Genomic DNA, 22787 nt, shown 5'->3' with positions numbered 1-22787 from the left:
TTTCTGCCTACAATCTTGATTCCAAGTTGTGCTTCATCCAGCCTAGTGTTTCTCCTGATGTACTCTGCATTCAAGTTAAATAAGCAGAGTGACAATATACAGCCTTGACGTACTCCTTTCCCAATTTGGAACCAGTCTGTTTTTCCATATCCAGTTCTAACTGTTGCTTCTTGACCTGCATACAGATTTCTTAGGAGGCAGGTCAGGTGGTCTGGTATTCCCATCTTTTGAAGAATTTTCCACAGTTTGTTGTGATCCACACACTCAAAGGCTTTGGCATAGTCAATAAAGCAGATGTTTTTCTGGAACTCTCTTGCTTTTTCGATGATCCAACGGGTGTTGGCAATTTGATCTCTGGTTCCTCTGCCTTTTCTAAATCCAACTTGAACATCTGGAAGTTCACGGTTCACATACTGTTGAAGCCTGGCATGAAAGATTTTGAACATTACTTTGCTAGCGTGTGAGATGAGTGCAATTGTGCGGTAGTTTGAGCATTCTTTGGCATTGCCTTTCTCTGGGATTAGAATGAAAACTGACCTTTTCCAGTCCTGTGGCCACTGCTGCATTTTCCAAATTTGCTGACATAGTGAGTGCAGCACTTTAACAGCATCATCTTTTAGGATTTGAAATAGCTCAACTGGAATTCCATCACCTCCACTAGCTTTGTTCGTAGTGATGCTTCCTAAGGCCCACTTGACCTCACACTCCAGGATGTCTGGCTCTAGGTGAGTTATCACACCATCGTGGTTATCTGCATCATGAAGATCTTTTTTGTGCAGTTCTTTTATGTATTCTTGCCACCTCTTCATTAAACACATATTTTGTACTATTTGTCAAGCAAGTGTGACATCAGTTATGTAGCAGTGAATAAGACTAGTCCCTCACTTAACCTTTCATTTTTCATGAGATATAGACAGTCATGGTGAGTTAAGGTATATTTTGATGAATTTAAGGGGATGTTCGGGTGCTGTAGTTGCATTAGGCAGGAAGACCAGACCTGGCCAGTGGGGTCATTTCTATCCTTTGTTTTTCTGTCTTGAAAATTGAGAATAATTTCTACCCTTGTAGACAACTCAGGGATGATAGTAAAATTTCCCCACCCTCAAAATTTTGAAATAAGGATGTAAGATTGTCCCATGAGTATTAAACTTTAAAATTAACACATGCTATTAGAGCAGATAGGTAATCACTCTTTAGCGACAGTAACTAAAGATCATAATTCAAATAAAAAATATAATATAGCTTTATGAGAGAACATAAAATGACATACAGAGGGAGGCAGGGCTCATCCATACTCTATTCTTAGCAATGCCTTTGGACCAAGGCACCCAAGGACCAAAGGATGTTTCTTAACTCAGTGTTTCTCAAGCTGTAATATATATAACGTGCACCCCAAGATCTTGTTAAACTGAACGTGCAAATAGAGCAGCTCTGGAGTGGATCTGGAGGCCTGCGTTGCTAACCAGCTCCCTGGCGATGCCAGTAGTACTGACCTGTGGATCACACTTTGAGCAGCCAGGACCTGGGAGGTCCCAGTAGCAGGTGTAGCATTCTTGTGGAGAGATACATCTGGGGATCACAGCGGGCCTGACCACCTAATCAAACGATGAAAATCAGTGGTCCACAGGCTGGTACTGCTCTGTGAGAGAGCACCGCTCCGTGGTCACATGAGGAAGCTCAGGACTGTTCAGGGAGTTTTTCAAAAAGCTAATTTCTTTCCATTTTAAGCTTATGAGATTTTTATGTATTTTTTAAAATAATGATAAATAAGCTTCTTAAACATCTTACTTGAGGGAATAAAAAGTTGACAACACTCTATTGATCTTAAAATCTTCTGGAGATTTTACTGGTCTGTGAAATCAAAATCTGGAACCGCTGATCTAACTCCCTGGGTGATGGGCAATCTTTTACAGTGGGATGTCCCCACTGGGAGAAGAGAGAACACTAGAGAATGTGACTGACTGACTGACTTGGCATTTATTCCTCCTCACTGACTGTTAAGTTGGTGCCTGGGTTGGCTACTTCAGACTTTTACATTTGAGGTATGTTAGCATGAGTCAGACTCCTGAGGTCAGACATCGGTCAGGATCAAATCTCTGAGCCTTCGGAGTGGGAGGTGGGCCCTGGGGAATTCTTCAAAGTTCCTGTCACCTTGTGAGGTTTCTGGAAGCCTTCCAGCCAGCCTCTCTGGCAACACTCCATTTCTGCATCTCTTGCCTCTCCCACTCCTAGATTATATAGACCACAGATGTATTATTTACACACTTCAGAAAAGCGGTACACATTAGGTTAGTGCTTGAAGAATCTCCCTTCTCTTGGGAAAGCTATGCTTTTTACTGACCTCTGGTTTTCTTTGGTTCCATGTAAACACAGAGTAAGTCGGAAATCTCTAAACCAGCACAGGGAAATACCAGTTATGCAAGTCTTTACTGAGAGCACATGCAAGGTGGCGAAATTGTGAGCATTATTTGCCAAACTTATTTAACCATGAAATCAACCCTCCACTTCTGTCTTCCAAGTCATCTTGGGGATAACACTCCACAAAATGCACGTGGGAAACCGTGCTTGTTCTAAACCAGGGGTCCCAAACTCAGGACAATTTTGATCCCCAAGGGACACTTGGCAGCATTTGCAGACATTTTTGGTGGTCAGACTCAGGGGTACTATCAGTATTTAGTAGGTAGAAACCAGAGAGACTGCTAAACATCCTGTAATATATAGAACAAGCCCCCATGGCAAAGAATTATCTGGCCTCAAATGTCCATGTGGAGGTTGAGAAACCTTGGTCTAATCTAGTGTTTCCAAAACATCCTGGGATCTTCGTTAAATGGTTCAATTTTTAAGACTCCTTCCACTGAGAGATTCTAGCTCACTGGGTCATCAGTGAGAACACCAGAGAATTGTTATTAGGGAAATTTGGCCAAGTGTTCTTAATTCATCTCAGGTCAGCTGGGAGAAGAGTATTATCATTTAAGGCAGTCATTCTCAAACTCAAGGTTGTATCAGAATCACATAGAGAGCTTGTTAAAACAGACTGCTAGGTACCACCTCCAGAGTTTCTGATTCATCAGGTCTACAATGGGTCCCAGGATTTGGCATTTCTAACAAGTTCCCAAGGGATGTTCATGCAGCTGGTCCGGGGGCCTCGCTTTGGGAACCACTGGTTTAAGGGATTTCTTCTCCTGCAGGTGGGGATGCCTCCATCATTCCAATGCTTGAGTTTGAAGATCAGCCTTGCTGTCCTGTCAGTAGAGATTGGGCCAGTAACCCATCAGTAGAAACTAATGATAACCTAGAAGCTCCTGAAGATAAAAGGAAATGTGAAGACCCAGAGAGTCCTGTGACTAAAAAAATGAGGCTGGAGCCCAGGACTCCTGATGGTACAGCTCACCGTCAGAGTTTTGGCAGTCAGGAAAGGGGCCCAAATCCACCAAATGTCAACAGCTCTCATCTCATGGCAGAGGAACTGGCCAGTGTCACTGGAATGACCCCTAGTGGTGCCAGAGTGGTGGACGTTTATAGAACTGGAGCCAAGTGTGTGCCTGGAGGAGCTGGAGACTCGAGGAAGCCTGGCGCTGCGTATCACCGGGTGGGGCTGCTCCGAGTGAAGCCAGGCCGGGGGGACAGGACTTGCTCCATGTCCTGCAGCGACAAGCTGGCACGGTGGAACGTCCTCGGATGCCAGGGGGCACTACTGATGCACTTCCTAGAAGAACCCATCTACCTTTCAGCTGTGGTCATTGGAAAGTGCCCGTGCAGCCAGGAGGCCATGCAGAGAGCGCTGATCGGGAGGTGAGAGGCGGGGAGGGAGCCGTCCTGCCAGAAACAGTCCAGGAGTGTGTCCACGGGGCCCTGAACACAGATACAGACGTAGAAGAAGTTAGGCATTTGTCCTAAGGAAGTGATTAAGAAGGTGCTCAAACATTAGTTTTGTGTACACTAATTAAGAAAAAAAAGGAAACCACATAAATGGCCAGCTATAGAAGATTGTGATTGTTTTTTACAACTAATACTGATGAGAATTAAACATGGAAAAATACTCATAATGTTTAAACAGCAATTTAGAAGGTAAGATGAGTTCCTTTCAGTCTTAAAGTATATTATGTCCATATAAAAAAACATTATAGAAAGATATATACCAAGGTATTAATATGATTACCTTTGAGTTATGGTATTATGGGTGATTTTTTTTCTTCTTTGTGATCACTTTCTTTTTTTTTTGCAGTGTGCATAGTTTGCTATTGTTATGTTAAGAACACTCAAACATTAGTGTTAATTTTTTAAAAGAAAAAAGATGAAGGATGACCACCCAAATGTGATCTCCCTAAGGAAGGGTGGCCACGCCTGATTACTGCCATAGGAACCGAGGGCAGAATACAGCCAGGGCCGGGGAAGCCTGGGCGCTCTTGTCAAATGCACTCTACTAAAGCCAGCTCTTGGGAGCAGTGCCAGGATATGTCCCACTGATTCCACTCCCAGGTACATACCCAAGAGGAATGAGGACATACATCTACATAAAGGCTGTGCATGGGTGTTGAGAGCAACGTTAGTCATAATACCCTAAAACTGAAACAACACAAATGTCCATCAGCTGCTAAACAGATAAATAAAAGATGGTAGCTCCCTATAGTGGAATGTTAGTCAGCCACAAAAAGGGATGGAGTCTGATACATGTCACAACAGGGATGAACCTTGAAAACCTTACGCCAAGTGGAAGAAGCCACACGTTGTATGATCTCATGGACTGAAATGTCCAAAGTAGGCACATCCAGAGAAGGTAGATTGATGGGAGCCGGGGGCTGGAGAAGGAGACGGGGAGCTGCTGCTGTTATGGAGTGACTGGGATTTCTCTTGGGGTGACGGGTGTGTTAGATTTTGGTGCTTGCTGCACAATTCTGTGACTGAAAGAACTGAATTGTAACTTAAAGTGGGTGAATTTTATGGTGTATAAACTTATACCAGTAAAGATGCTCAGGGGGAAAAAAGGCAGTCCTAGGCACGGTGCCCAAGGCATTTTCTCTGTTTTCCATGTTTCTTGATTCTGAGACTTTAAGTTGCTGTCTGCTCAGTTCTAGATCCACTTCATGTTGGCATCTACTTTGTGTGAAATAGTCAAGACAAGAAAAAACTGAAGTTTTGTATTACAGAATAATTATGGTTTCTGGTATATTTGAATGACTCCTTAGGAAGCTGATGCCAACAGGTTAATATTTCTGCTTAAGGCCTTCAAATCTTTCAAACCCAACACGAGGAACAGAGTTTGGTGCTACTGAAGTCCCTGAGGAATGGTGATAAGTTCATGGCTTCACTTGAGAGTGACGGGAGTGAATTTCCCTCATTCGTAAGGTTCAGAGGATCTCGGTTCTGTTCTGTTCCTACCGCCTGTACCATCCCCATAAATAAATAAACACATGCACACACCTTCTAAAGCCTTTGCCTCCTGAGACGTGGGTGGTGATGTGGTGCGCAGCCCTAGACATTCTCTTTGTCGAGGAGTGAGCTAAATTTCATGCATTTTCCCTCACATTTAGGTGTCAGAACGTCTCAGCTCTACCAGAAGGCTTTGGAGTTCAAGAAGTGAAAATACAGCAGTCAGATTTACTGTTTGAACAGAGCCGCTGTGCCGTGCAGACAAGAAAGGCTGACAGCCCAGGACGACTTGTTCCTTGTGGGGCAGGTGAGGGGTCCAGGTTCCACTTGCTCTGGAGTCACTTGTCCCCAGACTGTAGAGTGGCCTGGGGTAGCAGTTTCCCACACAAGTTGTCAATTACGTGGGCTCAGGAGACACCCACACTGGGTCAGGATCATGCTGTGTGACCCTGGGCAACTTGTTCTCTCTTAGCCTGTTTGTTCATCTTCAGATAAGAATTTGTCATTTATTTATCAGCATTGTTATGAGGAATAAATGAGAAATTCTGTTTCATGCATTTGCTGAGTGTCCAGCATATAATAAATGTTCCAACGATTGTTAGCCCTGATGGTGATGACGATGAAGAATCATGAGCTACTTTATACTCTTGTACTCCGGAGGGCAGGCGTCAGAGGGACAGCCACTGTCTCTGACATCATATCCAACTCTCACAGGTCTGCAGTGGTAGGGAAATATTCTTACTAAAATACCTCTGACATTTACGGAAAACTGAATAGCTTTAACCCCAGAATGTTACCTTTTCACAGCCATCAGCTGGAGTGCAGTGCCTGAGCAGCCCCTGGATGTCACCGCCAATGGCTTTCCCCAGGGGACAACAAAGAAAGGAGTCGGACGCCCTCAGGCCAGGTACAGAGCGCTGGGGCAGGAGGCGGCGGTGTTCACACCTCACCCCCTCCGGTGCCAGAACGTTTCCATCCCCGCAGAAAGAGCCCCCGTGCCCACGAGCAGTCCCTGCCCTCCAGTTCTCTCGCCCTTGGCGCCCAAAGGTCTGCTTTCTGTTTTTGTGGATTTACCTGTTCGAGACTTTTCTCTACATGGAATCATACAATATGTGGCTTCTTTCACTTAAGCATGAGGTTTTGAGGCTTCATCCATGTTGTATCGTGTGTCACGCCTTCATTCCATCATATGGATATACCAGTTTGGAGGGGGGCGCTGGTGTTTTTAATTCTTATTTTTTGGCTGCACAACTTGTAAGATCTCAGTTCCCTGACCAGGGATCAAACCCTTGCCCCTGCAATGGAGATGCAGAGTCCCAACCACCAGACCGCCAGGGAATTCCCTGGGTATACCAGGTTTTTAATCTGGTCCATTGATGGTTATTTTACTTTGGGGGTATTCTGAATAATAATTCTTCTCTGAACATTCAGAATGCAAGCTCTTGGGTAGACATTTGTTTTCAACTCTCTTGCGTATACTTGGAGTGGGATTGCTGGGTCATGGGATAACTTTATATTTAACTTTTGAGGAACTACCAGACTGTTTTACATAATAGCTGCAACATTTTAGACTTCCATCAGCAGCATATGAGAATTTCATTATCCCACATCCTTTCCAACTCTTGTTTTTATCTGTCTTTCATTGTAACCTTTGAATGTGAAGTTCTATTTCATTGTGGATTTGATTTGCATTTCTCTAATCACTAATGATGTTGAGCATCTTTTGCTGTATAGCCAATTGTATATCTTCTTTAAAGAAATATCTATTCAGATCTTTTGCCCACTTTTAAAATCAGTTTGTCTTTTTGTTGTTGATTTGCAAGATTTCTTTGTATATTCTGGGTATGAACCCTTTATCAGATATGTATTTCAAATGTTTTCTCTAATTCTGTGGATTGTCTTTCATTTTTTTAAAGTGTTCTTTAAAGCAGGAAAGTTTTCTGTTTTGAAGAAGTTCGTCTTATCTGTTTTTATATTTCATGGTGTGTTCTTTTAGTGTCATGTAAAAATCTGTAGTCGAATCCAAGGGCACAAATATTTACCTAGTATTTTCTTCTTGTAGTTTTAACTTCTTTGTTTAGGACTTTGATCTATTTGATTTAGTTTTTATAAGGTATGAGGTAGGGATCCAACTTTATTCTTTTGCATGTGGATATCTTTATCCCAGCATCATTTCTTGGAAAGGCTATTCTTTCCCCTTGTTGTTCAGTTGCTCAGCCGTGTCTGACCCTTTGTGACCCCATGGACTGCAGTACACCTAGCTTCCCTGTCCTTCACCATCTCCCGGAGCTTGCTCAGAGTCGTGTCCATCGAGTCGGTGATGCCATCCAACCATCTCATCCCTTGTGTCCCCCTTCTCCTCCTGCCTTCTATCTTTCCCAGCATCAGGGACTGCAGTACACCTAGCTTCCCTGTCCTTCACCATCTCCCGGAGCTTGCTCAGAGTCGTGTCCATCGAGTCAGTGATGCCATCCAACCATCTCATCCCTTGTGTCCCCCTTCTCCTCCTGCCTTCTATCTTTCCCAGCATCAGGGTCGTTTCCAGTGAATCAGCTTTTCCCATCAGGTGGCCAAAGTATTGGAGCTTCAGCTTCAGTAGCAGTCCTTCCAATGAATATTCAGGGTTGATTTTTTTAGGATTGACTGGTTGGATCTCCTTGCAGTCCAGGGGACTCTCAGGAGTCGTCTGTAACACCACAGTTCAAAAGCATCAATTCTTCAACGTTCAGCCTTCTTCTTTGCCCTGGAAGATTTGGAAAGAACACTTTCTTGGGTCTTAACCACAAGAGATTCTGGTTTAGTAGAACAAGGCTGGAACCCAAGAATCATTTATGAAGCTTCACAGTGATTAGACTGGCAAGAAGAGTGCCCTAAATACAAGACTTTGCATCTTCAAATTGACTTTTATTGAAATGTGGAGCATGTGACCTGCTGGACATAAGACTTGGATATCATGCCTATGTGTTTGGAGGTTCTGCCTTATTGGTTCTTCTTTTGTTAAATGTTCATCTTGGCCACTCTGCTTTTCACTCCCAGTGAACCACAGAGGGTCTGCAGTAACCCAAGGGAGGGTGGGGCAGTGGGCTAGTAGCCTCTCCGTCAAGGTCTTTCCGTCTGTCTGGACTGAGCTGCTGCTGAGTGACTGTTGTCAGACTCCCACAGTTTAAAAGTAGTTCTTTTCACTTTAAGTGGCTCTTCCGTGTCTTTTTTATGCCCCCTTATAAAGAGTTGTGGGAGAAGGCAATGGGAACCCACTCCAGTACTCTTGCCTGGGAAATCCTGTGGATGGAGGAGCCTGATGGGCTGCAGTCCGGGGGGGTCGCTAACAGCGGACAGGACTGAGCAACTTCACTTTCACTTTTCACTTTCATTCACTGGAGAAGGAAATGGCAACCCACTCCAATATTCTTGCCTGGAGAATCCCAGGGACGGGAGCCTGGTGGGCTGCCGTCTATGGGGTCGCACAGAGTCGGACACGACTGACGTGACTTAGCAGCATAGAGTTGTATTGTAATGAAAGTTCACAGGTGGATTTGTTTCTTTTCTTTTTGACATGCTTATTTGTCTCCCTCAACAGAAACAATAATAACTTACATTGTTTCAGACTTTAAAAAAAAAAAAGTTTCTTTTTTTTTTCACAAACACTAACAAGGGTTCAGACTCCTATTCAGGAGATCTGGCCTGTCTCTTGGTGGCCTAAGCTATTGAATTGAGTAGTATTTACAAAATTTCTGTTGTTGTTGTTGTTTTGTTTTTAGGGATAGAGTTTTTTTGCAGTTTTCTCAGGCCAAAATCTGCATCTCTCAGGGGATCAGCCCTTAACCACAGACCAGGATGTGTGCGCAGAGCAGGTCAGGAGGGACGGGGACCACACTTCCTGCCGCGTTCTGCCTTTGCAGTCAGTGACAGCCTAGCATCAGCCCATACTGGCCCCACCCACCTGCCTGTGGCTTTAGTTTGTTGCTTTGCTGAGGTCTAAATGCTCTTCACTGTGAACCCACACCATCCTTTACCTTAAAAACTTGCCTTACCACTGCTTTCTGGCTCAAAATTACCATCTTTTCTCCAGATTCCTAAAGTGCTGTCTTCCAGCTTGTCCCAATATGTCAGTGTTTTCTGTGTGATTGGGAGTGCCTGTGTTCCCACCCTGGCTCTGTCTCCAGTTACCCAGGTGTCTTTGGACAAGTCCATTAGCCCTCTGGGCCTCAGTTCAGTTCAGTTCAGTCACTCAGTCTTGTCTGACCCTTTGTGACCCCATGGACTGCAGCACGCCAGGCTTCTCTGTCCTTCGCCAATTCCCGGGGCTTGCTCAAACTCGTATCCATTGAGTCGGTGATGCCATCCAACCATCTCATCCCCTGTCATCCCCTTCTGCGTTCAGCATCAGGGTCTTTTCCAGTGAGTTAGTTCTTCTCATCAGGTGGCCAAAGTATTGGAGCTTCAGCTTCAGTATCAGTCCTTCCAATGAATATTCAGGAGTAATTTCCTTTAGGATGGACTGGTTGGATCTCCTTGCAGTCCAAGGGGCTCTCAAGAGCCTTCTCCAACACCATAGTTCAGAAGCATCAATTCTTCAGCACTCAGCTTTCTTTATGGTCCAACTCTGACATCCATACATGACTACCAGAAAAACCATAGGTTTGACTAGACAGACCTTTGTCGGCAAAGTAATGTCTCAGTGTGTTTATATCTGTAAGATATGTGAGGGCCTCAGTATGTTCGTATCTGTAAGATGAGGATACTGGAGAAGGCAATCTGAGGCTTCTGTCGTATTATGGATGTCTCTCCATTTAGAAGGCAGACTTCATACGGGAGGAAGTTCATGGTGGAAAGAGCAGAAGCTCTGCAGTTCAAGAGACTGATGTTTAATTCCAGGCTCCTTTTCCGCCCAGTAATTGAGCAAATTACTTTACCTCTCTGAGCCCTAATTTCCCCAACAATAAAACAAGGGTAACTCTGAGTATCCATCACCCAGGAATGTGAAAATTAAGTGAGAAAGAGTGCCTCTAACATGGTGCAGGGCTTTCAGTAGACATCTTTTAAGATAGATTTCCCCTTCAGTCATCAAATGAAGCTGCATGTTACATTTGAAAGAATCAGTTGCTTTAATTCTAGAGACTGACCACTGCAGGGGAAAGTGGGTTTTCTCACTTTTCATTCCCAAGTGCTCTCCTGGGACAATTCCCAAGTGCTCTCTATGATCTGGAATACGAACTCAAGACTGGGATGTTAGAAACACTTAAAATTCTAGTGCAACACTCAAAGGTAATATTTTTTATACCTTTTTAAAATTAATTTTTATTGGAGTACAGTTTTCAATTTTGTGTTCATTTCTGCTGTACAGCAAAGTGAATCATCTATAGGTAGGCAGGCATTCCCTCTTTCTCAGCCTCCTTCCCGTTGAGGTGGCCACAGAGCGCTGAGGAGAGTCCCGCGCTGGACAGTAGGATCACATCACTTCATACATTTGTTGTTGTTTAGCTGCTCAGTCACGGCCATCTCTTCTGTGTCCCCATGGACTGTAGCCCACCAGGCTCCTCTGTCCTTGGGATTTCCCAGGCAAGAATACTGGAGTGGGCTGCCATTTCCTTCTCCATCTTTATACATAGTAGTGTATATATGTCAATCCCAATCTCCCAATTCATTCGACGCCTCCCTTCCCTCCCTCGGTATACAAAAGTTTGTTTTCTCTATATCTGTGTCTTTATTTCTGGTTTGCAGATAAGCTCATCTGTACCATTCTTCTAGATTCTATATATAAGCAGTATTATACAATATTTGTTTTTCTCTTTCTGACTTACTTCACTCTGTATGACAGTTTCTCAGTCTATCTATGTCTCTGCAGATAGCACCATTTCATTCCTTTTTATGGCTGAGTAATGCTCCATTATATATATGTACCACATCTATATCCATTCCTCTGTCGATGAACATTTAGATTGCTTCCATGTCCTGGCTGTTATAAATAGTGCTGCAGTGAGCATTGGGGTGTGTGTGTCTTTTTGAATTACGGTTTTCTCTCGCTATATGCCCAGGAGCAGGATTGCTAGATCATATGGCAGTCCTGCTTTCAGCTTTTTGAGAAACCTCTAAACTATTCTCCTTAGTGACTGTATCAACTTACATTCCCACCAGTAGTGTAGGACGGTTCCCTTTTTTCCACATCCTCTCCAGCATTTATTGCTTGTAGATTTTTTGATGATGGCCATTCTGATTGGTGTGAGGTGACACCTCATTGTAATTTTGATTTGCATCTCTCTAGTAATTAATGATGTTGAGCAATTTTTTCATGTGTTTGTTGGCTGTCTCTATGATGGCCGGCAAACACTTGAAAAGGTAGTATTTAAGTCTTTGTGTTTATTGCAAACAAGGAGATAATAACAGGAATCAGGTAAAGGACCCTCATTTTCCAGAAGCTTAATTTTACTGTTTGCCCCAAAGTGGCAAATCCTTTTAAATTCTCTTTGCTGTGAAGAGGCATATCCTCTTTCCATCCCACATGAGCTACCACAGCATCCTGGAGAGATCATTACATGGCTCATTGGATTATAAGAGAGAAGGATAAGAGAGTAAACAAACAAAGTGTGTCTAAGTGTGTAAGAATAAAGATAGGCCTGGATTGAATGTGAATGTGTGATCTTTAAAAAAAATTATGTATGTATGTATAGCTTTCCTAGCTCTTTGATGCACCAATCAGCAATGTTGACCAACTCACCAGGGAGACGTTAATATCTAAGAAAATAATCCTCACTGCTAAAAGGAACTAGGGCTTATTGGAACATAGCATCTAGTAGTCACCAAGATGGTTTTGCTCCACAGATGACATTAATGGTTATTGTTGGATGAGTCTCTTTGACAGAGAAGTTATTAGTGTAGTCACTCTGTTCTGTTGTTGAATAAGTCTTGAGAAAGGTCTTATTTCTCTGGAGGGAGATCTTTTCTAGCAAAGGAGAGATTCCCAATTTATCTTTATAGATATAACACCTAAACATTACTCATGAGGTGACTTAGACCAAAAGCATTCCTAAGAGAAAGTACCATTTGGTACCCCAGAGAGAAGAATGTTGAAAACATTTATAGATCTGTTCTCAAAAAGCTGCTAAACTCTCTGTCACTGATGGCTTTTCACGGTGACGCTAGAGGCCTTGACGTTTCACCACAGTGTTGGTGAATCCAGCTGGCTCCTTCCTGTGAGGTTTAAGTGATGTGTTTCTTTAATGAACCTTGAGTGGATCCCTTCTCCAGACTACAGAGCATGGCATGGTTGATTGCTGAGGCTTCTTGTTCTGCGAATGAAATTCCTTGACATATTTCATTAATGTTCTGTAATTATATAGCCAGATGTTCTTTCATAGTTATACATCAGCAGCCACTGGTTTTTAGCAAAAATCTCATGGGCTCTCCTATCAGTGTTTCAAAGGGAAACATGAGCATCTGGGGCAAGATATTAGCTTATTTTTTGTGTTCCTCTTTTGCTGATTCTGGGTGATGTGGGCAGTGGAAATGTTGGCTCTGTAAGACTCTCTAGACTTCCTGAAAATGTGTGGTCATGTCACCAAAAATGGTTGCAGACTCTTAAATCTAGAAATGAAATCTTTGATTCTAGGTAACGGTGAGCATATCAACTCATCTACCTGAAAGCATACATGCAATAAAGCATAAATAATGTTTGTTTTTAACTGGGTAAAACCAACTGTGATATAGTACTAATTATCTGAAAAAAATTTCTAAATCTTCCCTTTTTTGAGGGTCATGAACTTCTGGCTTTACTCTTAGTATGTTTCTGTTAGCTGTATAAACTTCATTCTCTCTCTCTCTTTGGGCCTAGAAAGCACAGGGAGCTGCCAGACAGCCTCATTTCCTTGTCCTGGATGAGATTTTTCCAGGACCGTCACTTCCCTGCTCCCGTGTGTAGAATCATTTCTCTCTAAAGTGCCCTGGTTCTGTTACAGGAGAATAACATCAGCATCTGAAATCCAGATTCAAAGCATCCATGTTTAATTGTTTCTTACAAGTCTTTTAAGTGTTAGGTTGATCTAGCTAGTTGGTATGCCAGTGAATGAACTAGGCAAAATATTATGTGAAGCTGTGAGGCTTGGCTAAAATTAATTTCTTAATTGTCTATAATCAGTCAGGATGAATTAGTCAGCATTATTCACACTTAAACTAGTGGATGAAAAAATGAAAAAAAAAAAAATGAAGTTGCCTTTGGTGACCACCCTTTGGATATATTTTCACTAATACTGAACAGGTTAATTTGTTCTTGAGTAATAATTTTCAGTTCTAATGCAATCATATAAACACTTGCCCTGTATTTTAGTTCTGTAATTTAAGTTCAGTTTCAGGGGATTGGTATTTCAATCTGACAGTTCTTACTCAGTGGCAGCTTTAGCTACAGCTCCTTATTAGCTCTACCAGCCCACTTTATTAATTGAGTGGAAAAAATATGAGCACTTTGAGCTACAGGAATTTCACTTATCTGACATCTTTCTGGTCCACCTGCAGTGACCCCATACATGGTTATATATAAAAAGCTCTCATACAGTACAAGCTCCCTGTCAGAGAAACTCATTTTCTTTATAGAAAAAGAAACTATAGTAATTTTATTGAAATCTATGTTTTAAGTGAACACATATCAAACTTAGACTATTTTATGTGTATGTATATGTATGTATGTCTCTTTCTGGGTATTCTGTTCTATTCCATTAGTCTGTTTCTCCCTGCACCAAAACCATACTCTTAATTACCGTAGCTTTCTAATAAGATGATATCTGTTAGGGGTAAAGTCCCCTTGCTTTGTCTTTCAAGAGTGTCTCAGTTTTTCTTAGACTTTAAATCTAAAGATAAATTTGGGGAGATTTGACATCTTGTCAAGTCTTCAAACCAGGAATATGGTGTTTATCTCTCTATATAATGCTGGTGCCAAATTGACAGTTATGCCCCAAATTTAAAAGAGTTTTGAATGTTCACTTATTTAGGTCTTCTTATATGTATTTCAGTAAAGTTTTATAATTTTCACATCTTTTATTAGATTTATTTCTTGATATTGTATTAGTTTTCTGTTGCTGTATAACAGACTACACCCTCACCCCATGGTGGGGTGGGGGAGAATACCTTAGTGGCTGAAAACAACAATTAACATTATTTTACAGTCTCTGTGGTTCAGGAATTTGGGAGGAGCTTAGCTGGATAATTCTGACTCAGGGGCTCATGAGGTTGCACTCTATTATGTCAGCCAGGATTGCAGTCATCGAAAGCTTGACTGGGGCTGGAGGATCCAGTTTCCAGTGGCTCACTCATGTGACTGCCAGGTCAGAGCTGGCTGCTGTTGGCAGGAGATCTCAGTTCCTCTCAACTTGGGTCTCTCCATAATCCTACAAGTATTCATCTTTGCAGTGTGATGGCTGGATACCACCCCCCTTCCCGTCCGCCAAGAGCATGCATCCCAAGAGAGCAGGGCGGAAGCCACAGTCTTTTATGGGTAGCTTCAGAAGTCATACTCCAACCCAGTCTTCTAATAGTTACTGGTGGCAGCCCTATTCAACGTGGGGTGGCATTGCATAAGGGCATGAATTCCAGGAGGCAAGAATCACATTCAGAGATTGCTACCACTAATGCCATTTAAGTCATTTCCTTTATTTCATTTTCTGGCCATTGCTACTGCAATCAATTTCTATTTTGTTTATTTCTCTCTTACAATAAATGTACCCAGCAACATTGCTAACTCTTATTATTCTACTCATATATGTATGAATTCTTTTAAAATTTTTTAATATAGACTATCTTTTGCAAATAGTATTTCTTTTTCAAGTTGCCACTCCTTTTATTTTTTTTCCTCACCTACGGTGCTAACCAGAACTGACAATATCACAATCATCACTGAATAATGTCTTCAGTTTTTGCTTTTCTATCTTTATTCCTTTTATTTCTTGTCTTACTGGCCAGACCTTCTGTATAGTGTTGGATAAAAGCAATGATAGCAAGTATCCCTGTATCATTCTTGATTTTAAGAACATATATCAACTGTAGGATTTTATAGATACCCTTTATGAATTTAAATACTATCTTTCCTAGTCCTAGTTTGCTAAAAGGTTTTAAATCATTCAGTGGATGTTGAATTCTAACAAATGCGTTTTCTGTACATATTTTCCTCATATTACATTTCTCCTTTGGTCTATTAATGAGATCCATTCGTTTTTTGGTTGTTTTTTTTTTTTCTTTCATGTTAAAGCAGCCTACTTCCCTGGAGGTCCAGTGATTAGGACTCTGGCTTCCCTTGTAGCTCAGCTGGTGAAGAATCTACCTGCAATGCAGGAGGCCTGGGTTTGAACCCTGGCTTGGGAAGATCTCTTGGAGAAGGGGAAGGCTACCCGCTCCAGTATTCTGACCTGGAGAATTCCACGGACTGAATAGTCCATGGGATCGCAAAGAGTCGGACACGACTGAGCGCCTTTCCCTTCACTTCACTGCTGCGGGCCTGGGTTCGATCCCTGGTCGGAGAACTGAGATCTGACGAGCTGTGCAGCACAGCACAGCCACAAACAGAAAGTAGCCTCGTGTTCCTGCTGCCGGCAGCCACCCCAGCACAGATGAGGCCCAGAGTGGCGTGTGCGGACTCAGGTTTCCCTCTAAGCACTGGTGTCTCCAGTGGGCCAGGTCCCAGCCAGGCAAGGGAGCTTTTCAGCAGACTGTACGGCTCCCTGTCTCATATATGCCAGCGATGGCCTCTGTCTCAGCTGATGGTATGATTCTCAAGGATGGAGAGGGATATGGTATGTACAATAAGACTGTACCTTGTTGGCACACGCCACGCTTCCCAACTTCTAAATCAGCCCATGAATTGTGTATATGAGGGAAAGGAAGGAGGCACATACACTCTAGGCCCCAGCTGTTATGAATGGGCAAAACCAAAAAGACCCAAGGAACTGGTAAGGAATTCACACTGACTTCCTTCACCACTTCAAACTATGACCGTTATGAAGCTTGATTCAGAAGCAAAGAATTCACCTCCCAAGGACTGTAATGCCATAGGAGGAATCTAGAGATTCTTCCTCAGGTGCCTGGGGTGAATGGACTTTATAACCACAGTTCATACAGGGAGCAATACTCAGGTCTCTGAAACAAACTTTCAATGTCTTGTAAGCAGTGTTACCCAAGGGGCCAGCTCCCTTGAAAGGAGGTAGCCAAATAACAGCTGATGGGCATCCTTGGGGGCAGAGTTTAGTAATTCCCTCTGCCTTTAGCCCATGTCAGTCTGTCACCTTGATGATTTCACTGCTGATAACGTTTATGAAATGAGAATCATTTTTGGGTCTCAACCTAATCAGACTCTCAGGTCTGGATTTTTCTTGCCAAGCATTGGTGAAAACAGGGAGTCAGGACATTCAGACCTAGAAAGATACCATGTGAAGCCCAGTATCTTTGATGGCGGCCTGGTGCATATTAAACACTTAATAAATCCTCTTGATCTTCTTTTTTCAAACAGATCCCGAATCAGCAAAGTAGAGCTCTTTAGATCATTCCAGAAGCTGCTAAGCAGTATTTCAGAGGACAAGTGGCCAGACTCACTCAGGTGATGTCATTGACCTACATTTTTCATATTTAGGAGGACTTCTCTTTCACTTCTGCTTTTGAATGGCAGGAAGTTTTGGCAGGAATGGTGTTTCAGTAGGCCAATGAGTACTTAGTACTGACCGCATGCCCTTCAGCCCCCATAGCCCCAGCTGCAGACATGTGTGTGATCTGAGATGTGACGGGTGCAGAGTTGGTGGGACAGAGTCACAGAGCCTGCGCACAGAATTGGGGCCTGGCCCACCCCAGGTCCTGCTTTATTCTACCTCCAGATGGAGAGCGCTGTGAAAATGTGAATGCTAGGTGTCAGTGTATTCTGTTGGGAATATTATTCTCTTTTTCTTTTGTTCAATCAGTGGCTGTGAACTAAAGCTCATTGACTTAAATTACTTTCCAAACAGGAATGTAGAGACTATAAAACCACTTCATGAGCAGGTGGGTGGGTGGAATTCAGATGCTAACAGAGTTAGGCCAAATCTCACTGGGTAAGGGCACAGTCCCCAAAAACTGACCTCACTTGGTAACACCAGCTGCATTCTAGGGGGCCCCAAAGCCACTTACACTTCTGACCAACTGACTACAAACTCAGGTTCCAACTACCCGCTCAGGTTCAGTAATCACTAGAAAAACTCACAGAACTCAGGAAAGCACCATACTTTCAATTGCCTTTTATTGTAAAAGATACAAATAAGGACCAGATAAAAGAAAGGACACAAAGGGCAAGGTCTGCAAAGGTATCCAACCTGCTGCTGCTGTGTCCCCAGGATGCACCGCCCGCCCAGCCTGTCACTGTCTGTCACCAGCCAGGAGCCTGACGCACGTTTTAGTGCCCAGTGTTTATTGGGGTTTCATCATCAAGCATGAGTTACAGAATCACTGGCCACATGATGTGACTGAACTCAATCTCTACCTTCTCTCCCCACCCCAGGATGTCAGATATCAGATGACTCAGGGCCCCAGCTTTCTGATCTCATGGTTGATCTTTCAGCCACAGCCAGCCCATCCTGAAACTATCTAGGGCCCACCATGAGTCACCTCATCAAGCAAAAAGTTGAGATCCGAGGGGTGCACCATGAATAACAAAGACACTCCTATCATCAAGGACGTTCTGAAAGTTTAGAGGTTCGCTCCCAAGAACTGGCAACAAAGACCAGCCAAATTCTGTCTCATAGAACAGTGGGGAAGTCAAGGAGTAGCTAGACACTTGCATATGAAGAGGCTGCTGCCTGTTTTCATCATGTATCCCGCAGTCAGTGTCGATGCCCTCCAGTCGTCCATGGCCAGTTTGCTTGTTTCTTGTCTGGAAGAGTCAATCAGATTGGAGCTGGGTAGGTTGCTAAATGTTCTATGCGTTAAAAACAAATCTGGACTTAGGTAAGGAGAGACTTCATTTGAAGGCTTTGTTGCAAGAGACAGGGCCTGTTACAGTAAGCGGAGAAGGACTAATGCCGTAGCAAGAGCATCACAATCTTAAGGTCTGTAAGCCTCTCGAAGAGCAGGTGCAAAGGAGAAGTTCTGTCTAAGCAAAGTTAGAGCTGGAAATGGGGGAGTGGGGTGAGCAGGTAGTGTGACGGGACCATTGAACAGGAAGTGTCGGTCCTCAGCCAGGGCTGTTAAAAGAAAGGGTTGTTAAACCTGCCTACACTGGCTCAGGCAGAGAATGGCTCAAAGTTCAGGGGTCTGCAGGAGGGAGAGAAGCATTACTGGTAATTAATATTTGGTCAAATTAGCAGGCATGTTGACTAGATTTTGTCAGTGGGTACAAACAGTTCAGCTAATCATTAAGAGACAAAGAGCGGGTGTTTGGAGGGTCTATGTCTGGCCTTGTCACAGGTAAACCAGGGGGGCATCCATGAGTCTAAGTAATGAAGAAAGGTGGTTCTTTCCAGTCTGCCATTTCCCACAACACATAAATATAGAAGGGAGGTTTCTTAACCACCGCTTGTTTTAGGAACTGAGGGCTCAGGTCAAGTTTAACATTGTCATGCATGTAGCTCCCATCCATTAACCACCGAAAAGCTGTGGGAAATTGATCAAAGGATTAGAATCAGTGTCTGCTACAATTAGCAACTCGGCTCTGTGCTGTAGTGAGTGAAGAAACAACTTGGGTCTCCTAAGATCTTGGCAAAGAACGGAAGAGTAGGAGCAGGGTAAAACCTGAATCAATGAGATATGAGCCTCAGTTTCTTCAACTATGAGATGACAAGGACATAGTTCAAGGTCAGGGTTGGGTCAAGAAGAGGATTTTGAGAAGCCTGACTCAAGTCTGAGCAAAGGAAAAAATCTTGGTCTCAAGAAAATCTTTTTATCTGGGTGTAAGTAAGACATTACTCAGCACATTAGCCTTTCTTCAGCAGTCAGAGACACTGAAGGATTTAGGAAGGGTGTTGGCTTTCATTACTCAGGAGAATATGACTAAGGTGAAAAGTACTTTGGGAAAACGCAGTTGAGAAGTTTCTAACGGCTCGATCCTAACAGTGAACATTATAGCCACGTAGAAAACTTTAAGCCAAGTAGTAGATAGTTATTATTTTTTATCTGATTCCACCAGGACCGAAAAAAGGGAAGGAAAAAAAAAAAACAGACTAGTATTCTGTTCATTTTTACCTGTTTTAATCCCATGTTGTTTTGTAGTGACTTTCCTACAAAGGAGCTAAGAGTCACTCTAGGACAGCATAACAGAATCCTTCCGTTCCTAAGTGTCTTGTAATAAATGTGTCTGGCCAGTCGCTGAGGTGTCTTTCTGGCCACAGTGGTGAGCTGTCCAGTGAGAACGTGTGTGCTCAGTGGTGTGTGTGCATTAGGGCGCAGAAGCTGGCGACGTACCAAGACTACAAGGAGGCTGCATCCACTTACCAGCAGGCCTGGAGTGCACTCCGGAAGCAGGCGTTTGGATCCTGGATCAGAAATCCCCCAGATTATCACCAGTTTACATGAGCAACGAGTTGTTTTCCATTCGTTCATCCTGGACTACCGTCTTCCTACATGCTAAACAGGCCTTAGATTTTCTTGTGGCTGATCAGGAAAAAAGACTGCCATCTACCAGAGCGATAGATCTCTTCTGTGTCGGTTGGAATTTTGGACATGAAACAATCTATACCTGATTGAACTATGCTTTCAAACTGTGATGCTGGAGAAGACTCTTGAGAGTCCCTTAGTCAGCAAAGAGATCAAACCAGTCAATCCTAAAGGAGATCAGTCCTGAATATTCATTGGAAGGACTGATGTTGAGGCCGAAGCTCCAGTACTTTGGCCACCTGATGTGAAGTACTGACTCATTGGAAAAGACCCTGATGCCGAGAAAGACTGAAGGCAGAAGGGAAAGAGGGCAACAGGATGAGGTGGTCGGATGGCATCACCAGTTCAATGGACATGAACTTGGGCAAATTCTGAGAGATGGTGAGGGATAGGGAGGCCTGGTGTGCTGCCTTCCATGGGATTGCAGAGTCGGACACAACTTGGCAACTGAACAATAACAGTACTTGACTGAAGTAGCTCTCTTAAAATAGCATCTTGCTAATGACCTTGGTGTGTGTCCTGTATTTCATTTCTTCTCTAAGAATAAGAATTTGGAGTGTGATGCTGTAAAAGTACTCTGCACCAGCTCCACTTCGTGTGTTCCTCATTGATTCAGCAGGTATTTATTGGGCTGAGATGACGTTTGAATCTCTGCAAATTTTAGAGCTTTACCTGTCATAATGGACATGTATTTTGTATACCCAGCCTTGCTTCCTTTGAAGAACCATTCTTTCCTGCTTTATCCCTGAGACTGGGGTGAAGCGGACTTTCCTCATTGACTCCAGCAGTGTGAGCCAACACTGAACAGTCCTGGAACGAACACCAGGGCGTCAGGAAAGATGCCCTTTCTTCTCATATCCGGAGCTGTAAGCACCAGGTAACCTGGGACTGCCTGGGGCTGCCTTTGCCCACTGCACAGACAGCCAGCTGGAGAAGGAAGGTGATGAATGAAAAAACAGCCCAGAGGATGAAGGCTCTCGTGACCTTGTCTGGATGCCTGAAACTAGTGCCCACTCTGGACTTCAATGATGTGACATAAATTGCTCTTGTTATTTTGAGTAAGCTCGTTTGACTCCGTTTTCTGTGACTTTCATTGGAAAGAGTTGTGTCTAAAAGGCCAAACAAAAGTCCCTATAGCAACTCAGCAGCACACCTAGAAACCAGGCCTGTTTTTACTAACATCTAGTATTTAACTCTCAACCTCTTCACCCTCTAATATACTGACTGGAATTGGAAGCTCTCTGTGTTGGGATTACTCAAGGATCTTGTTGGTTCTTTAATATTTCTTTATAGCTTTAAATATTTTTAATAACAGCTTTATTGAGATGTAATTCACATACCAAAAAATTCACCCATTTAAAATGTACAGTTTAGTGATTTTTAGTATATCCACAAAGATATGCAAAATCACCACAATCGATCTTAGAACATTTTTGTTCTAAACTGGGGGTGGGGGGTGCTATCTGACCCAGTACAGTACCCATCAGCAGCCGCTCCTCACATCCCCTCAAGACCCCCACTAACCCCAGGGAAGCAGCAGTCTACATTGTGTCTGTATGGATTTGCCTATTCTGAACATTTTATATAAATGAAATCATACAATATGTGATCTTTTGTGACTGGCTTCTTTCATTTAACGTGATGTTCTAAGACTCATAATGTTGTAATGTGAATTGGTAACATCATTCAGTACTTTATTCCTGTTTATGGGGTAAAAATCACATTCAGTTCTATGGATATACCACATTTTGTTATCTAATCATCAACTGATGGACTTTTAGGTTATTTCCACTTTTTGGCTATTGCCAGTATTGCTGCCGTAAACATTCATGTACAGGTTTGCTTGTGAACATATGTTCTTAATGTTTTTTAATTGCAGAAGTAATACATAAGATCTCTTTTTTTGCCTTGTTATCATTGTTGCTTCAGGCGGGGGCGGGGAGCTGCGTGGCTTCTGGACGCTTACTTCCCCATTCAGGGACTGAACCCAGGCCATGCAGTGAGACCCTCGCGTCCTAGCAACTGGGCCACCAGGAATTCCCCCACAAGGTTTTCATATTGAGCTATCCTTGAACCTTATTCTATGAGGAATCCTTTTAGCTGAGAGCAAAGACAAAAACCTCACTACCGAAGGCCAGACTTCCCACATGCTGCTTTAATCAGCCCTTTGCCTGACCTGGCCCCAAATCCTACGACATGAGAGTAGTTAAGACACCTCGACTGGCAGAAGCTTTTATCCACAGAAGACTATGCATCACTCTCATGAGATTCTGTTTTCAAAGATAAAGGTTTATTTGAGAATGTAAGGAATTAGTGTCTTTTCTTTCCTAAAATTTATGGTCTTTGTCACATGTGTACAAAATGTACCCTCAATTTAGACTTTAGACCAGAGACTAGGAAACCCTGAGAGCTAGACACCAGAGGCGTCTTCACTTTGGACTCTGCCTATTTTGTCAAGAGTCAAAAGGAGAGCTTAGACAGCCCCCTTCCCTAGGTTTTGCTTAAAACCTTAAAAATCTCTTAAAAACCCAAGTTTTGAATCTCACCTGTGCCTTCAAATCATATCTCTGCAATATTGGCAGGTTCTCAAACTTCATACATTTAGATCATGTGTTTTTACTGATAACTACTTCTAACTTTTAAGTACCTGTAAAAAAAAAAAAAACTTCTTATAGAAATTTTTGAATAGACTCAAAACTAGAAAAGCACAGTGGACCCATCACCCAGACCAAACATCCATCAGCTGTACGCTGTTGTTACCTGATCTTTTCCCCACTCCACTCCAATTTCATTTTTCTTAAAACATTTTAAACTGAATTGTAGCTATC

General features: G+C 43.0%; 1 protein-coding gene across 5 annotated transcripts in view; it reads left to right on the top strand.

Annotated features, from left to right (window-relative positions):
- ADAT1 (adenosine deaminase tRNA specific 1) overlaps positions 1-21563 on the top strand; it is a 28600-nt gene extending 7037 nt beyond the window's left edge. For 4 of the 5 annotated variants that reach the window (XM_043898088.1, XM_043898087.1, XM_043898086.1 and 1 more), the window contains exons 6-10: positions 3189-3792; positions 5532-5677; positions 6178-6277; positions 16856-16942; positions 19695-21563. In XM_043898088.1, the coding sequence (XP_043754023.1) occupies positions 3189-3792; positions 5532-5677; positions 6178-6277; positions 16856-16942; positions 19695-19878 (1121 nt within the window). In that variant the 3' untranslated portion in view covers positions 19879-21563. The remainder of the gene's footprint in view (positions 1-3188; positions 3793-5531; positions 5678-6177; positions 6278-16855; positions 16943-19694) is intronic. The other variant, XM_043898090.1, reaches the window with a different exon arrangement.
- Positions 21564-22787: the final 1224 nt, after the last annotated feature.

Source organism: Cervus elaphus, chromosome 4 (assembly GCF_910594005.1).
Source record: "Cervus elaphus chromosome 4, mCerEla1.1, whole genome shotgun sequence".
NCBI classification, from domain to species: domain Eukaryota; kingdom Metazoa; phylum Chordata; class Mammalia; order Artiodactyla; family Cervidae; genus Cervus; species Cervus elaphus.
Note: the sequence above shows the minus strand (reverse complement) of the source record. Positions and strands in the feature narration are given on the sequence as shown.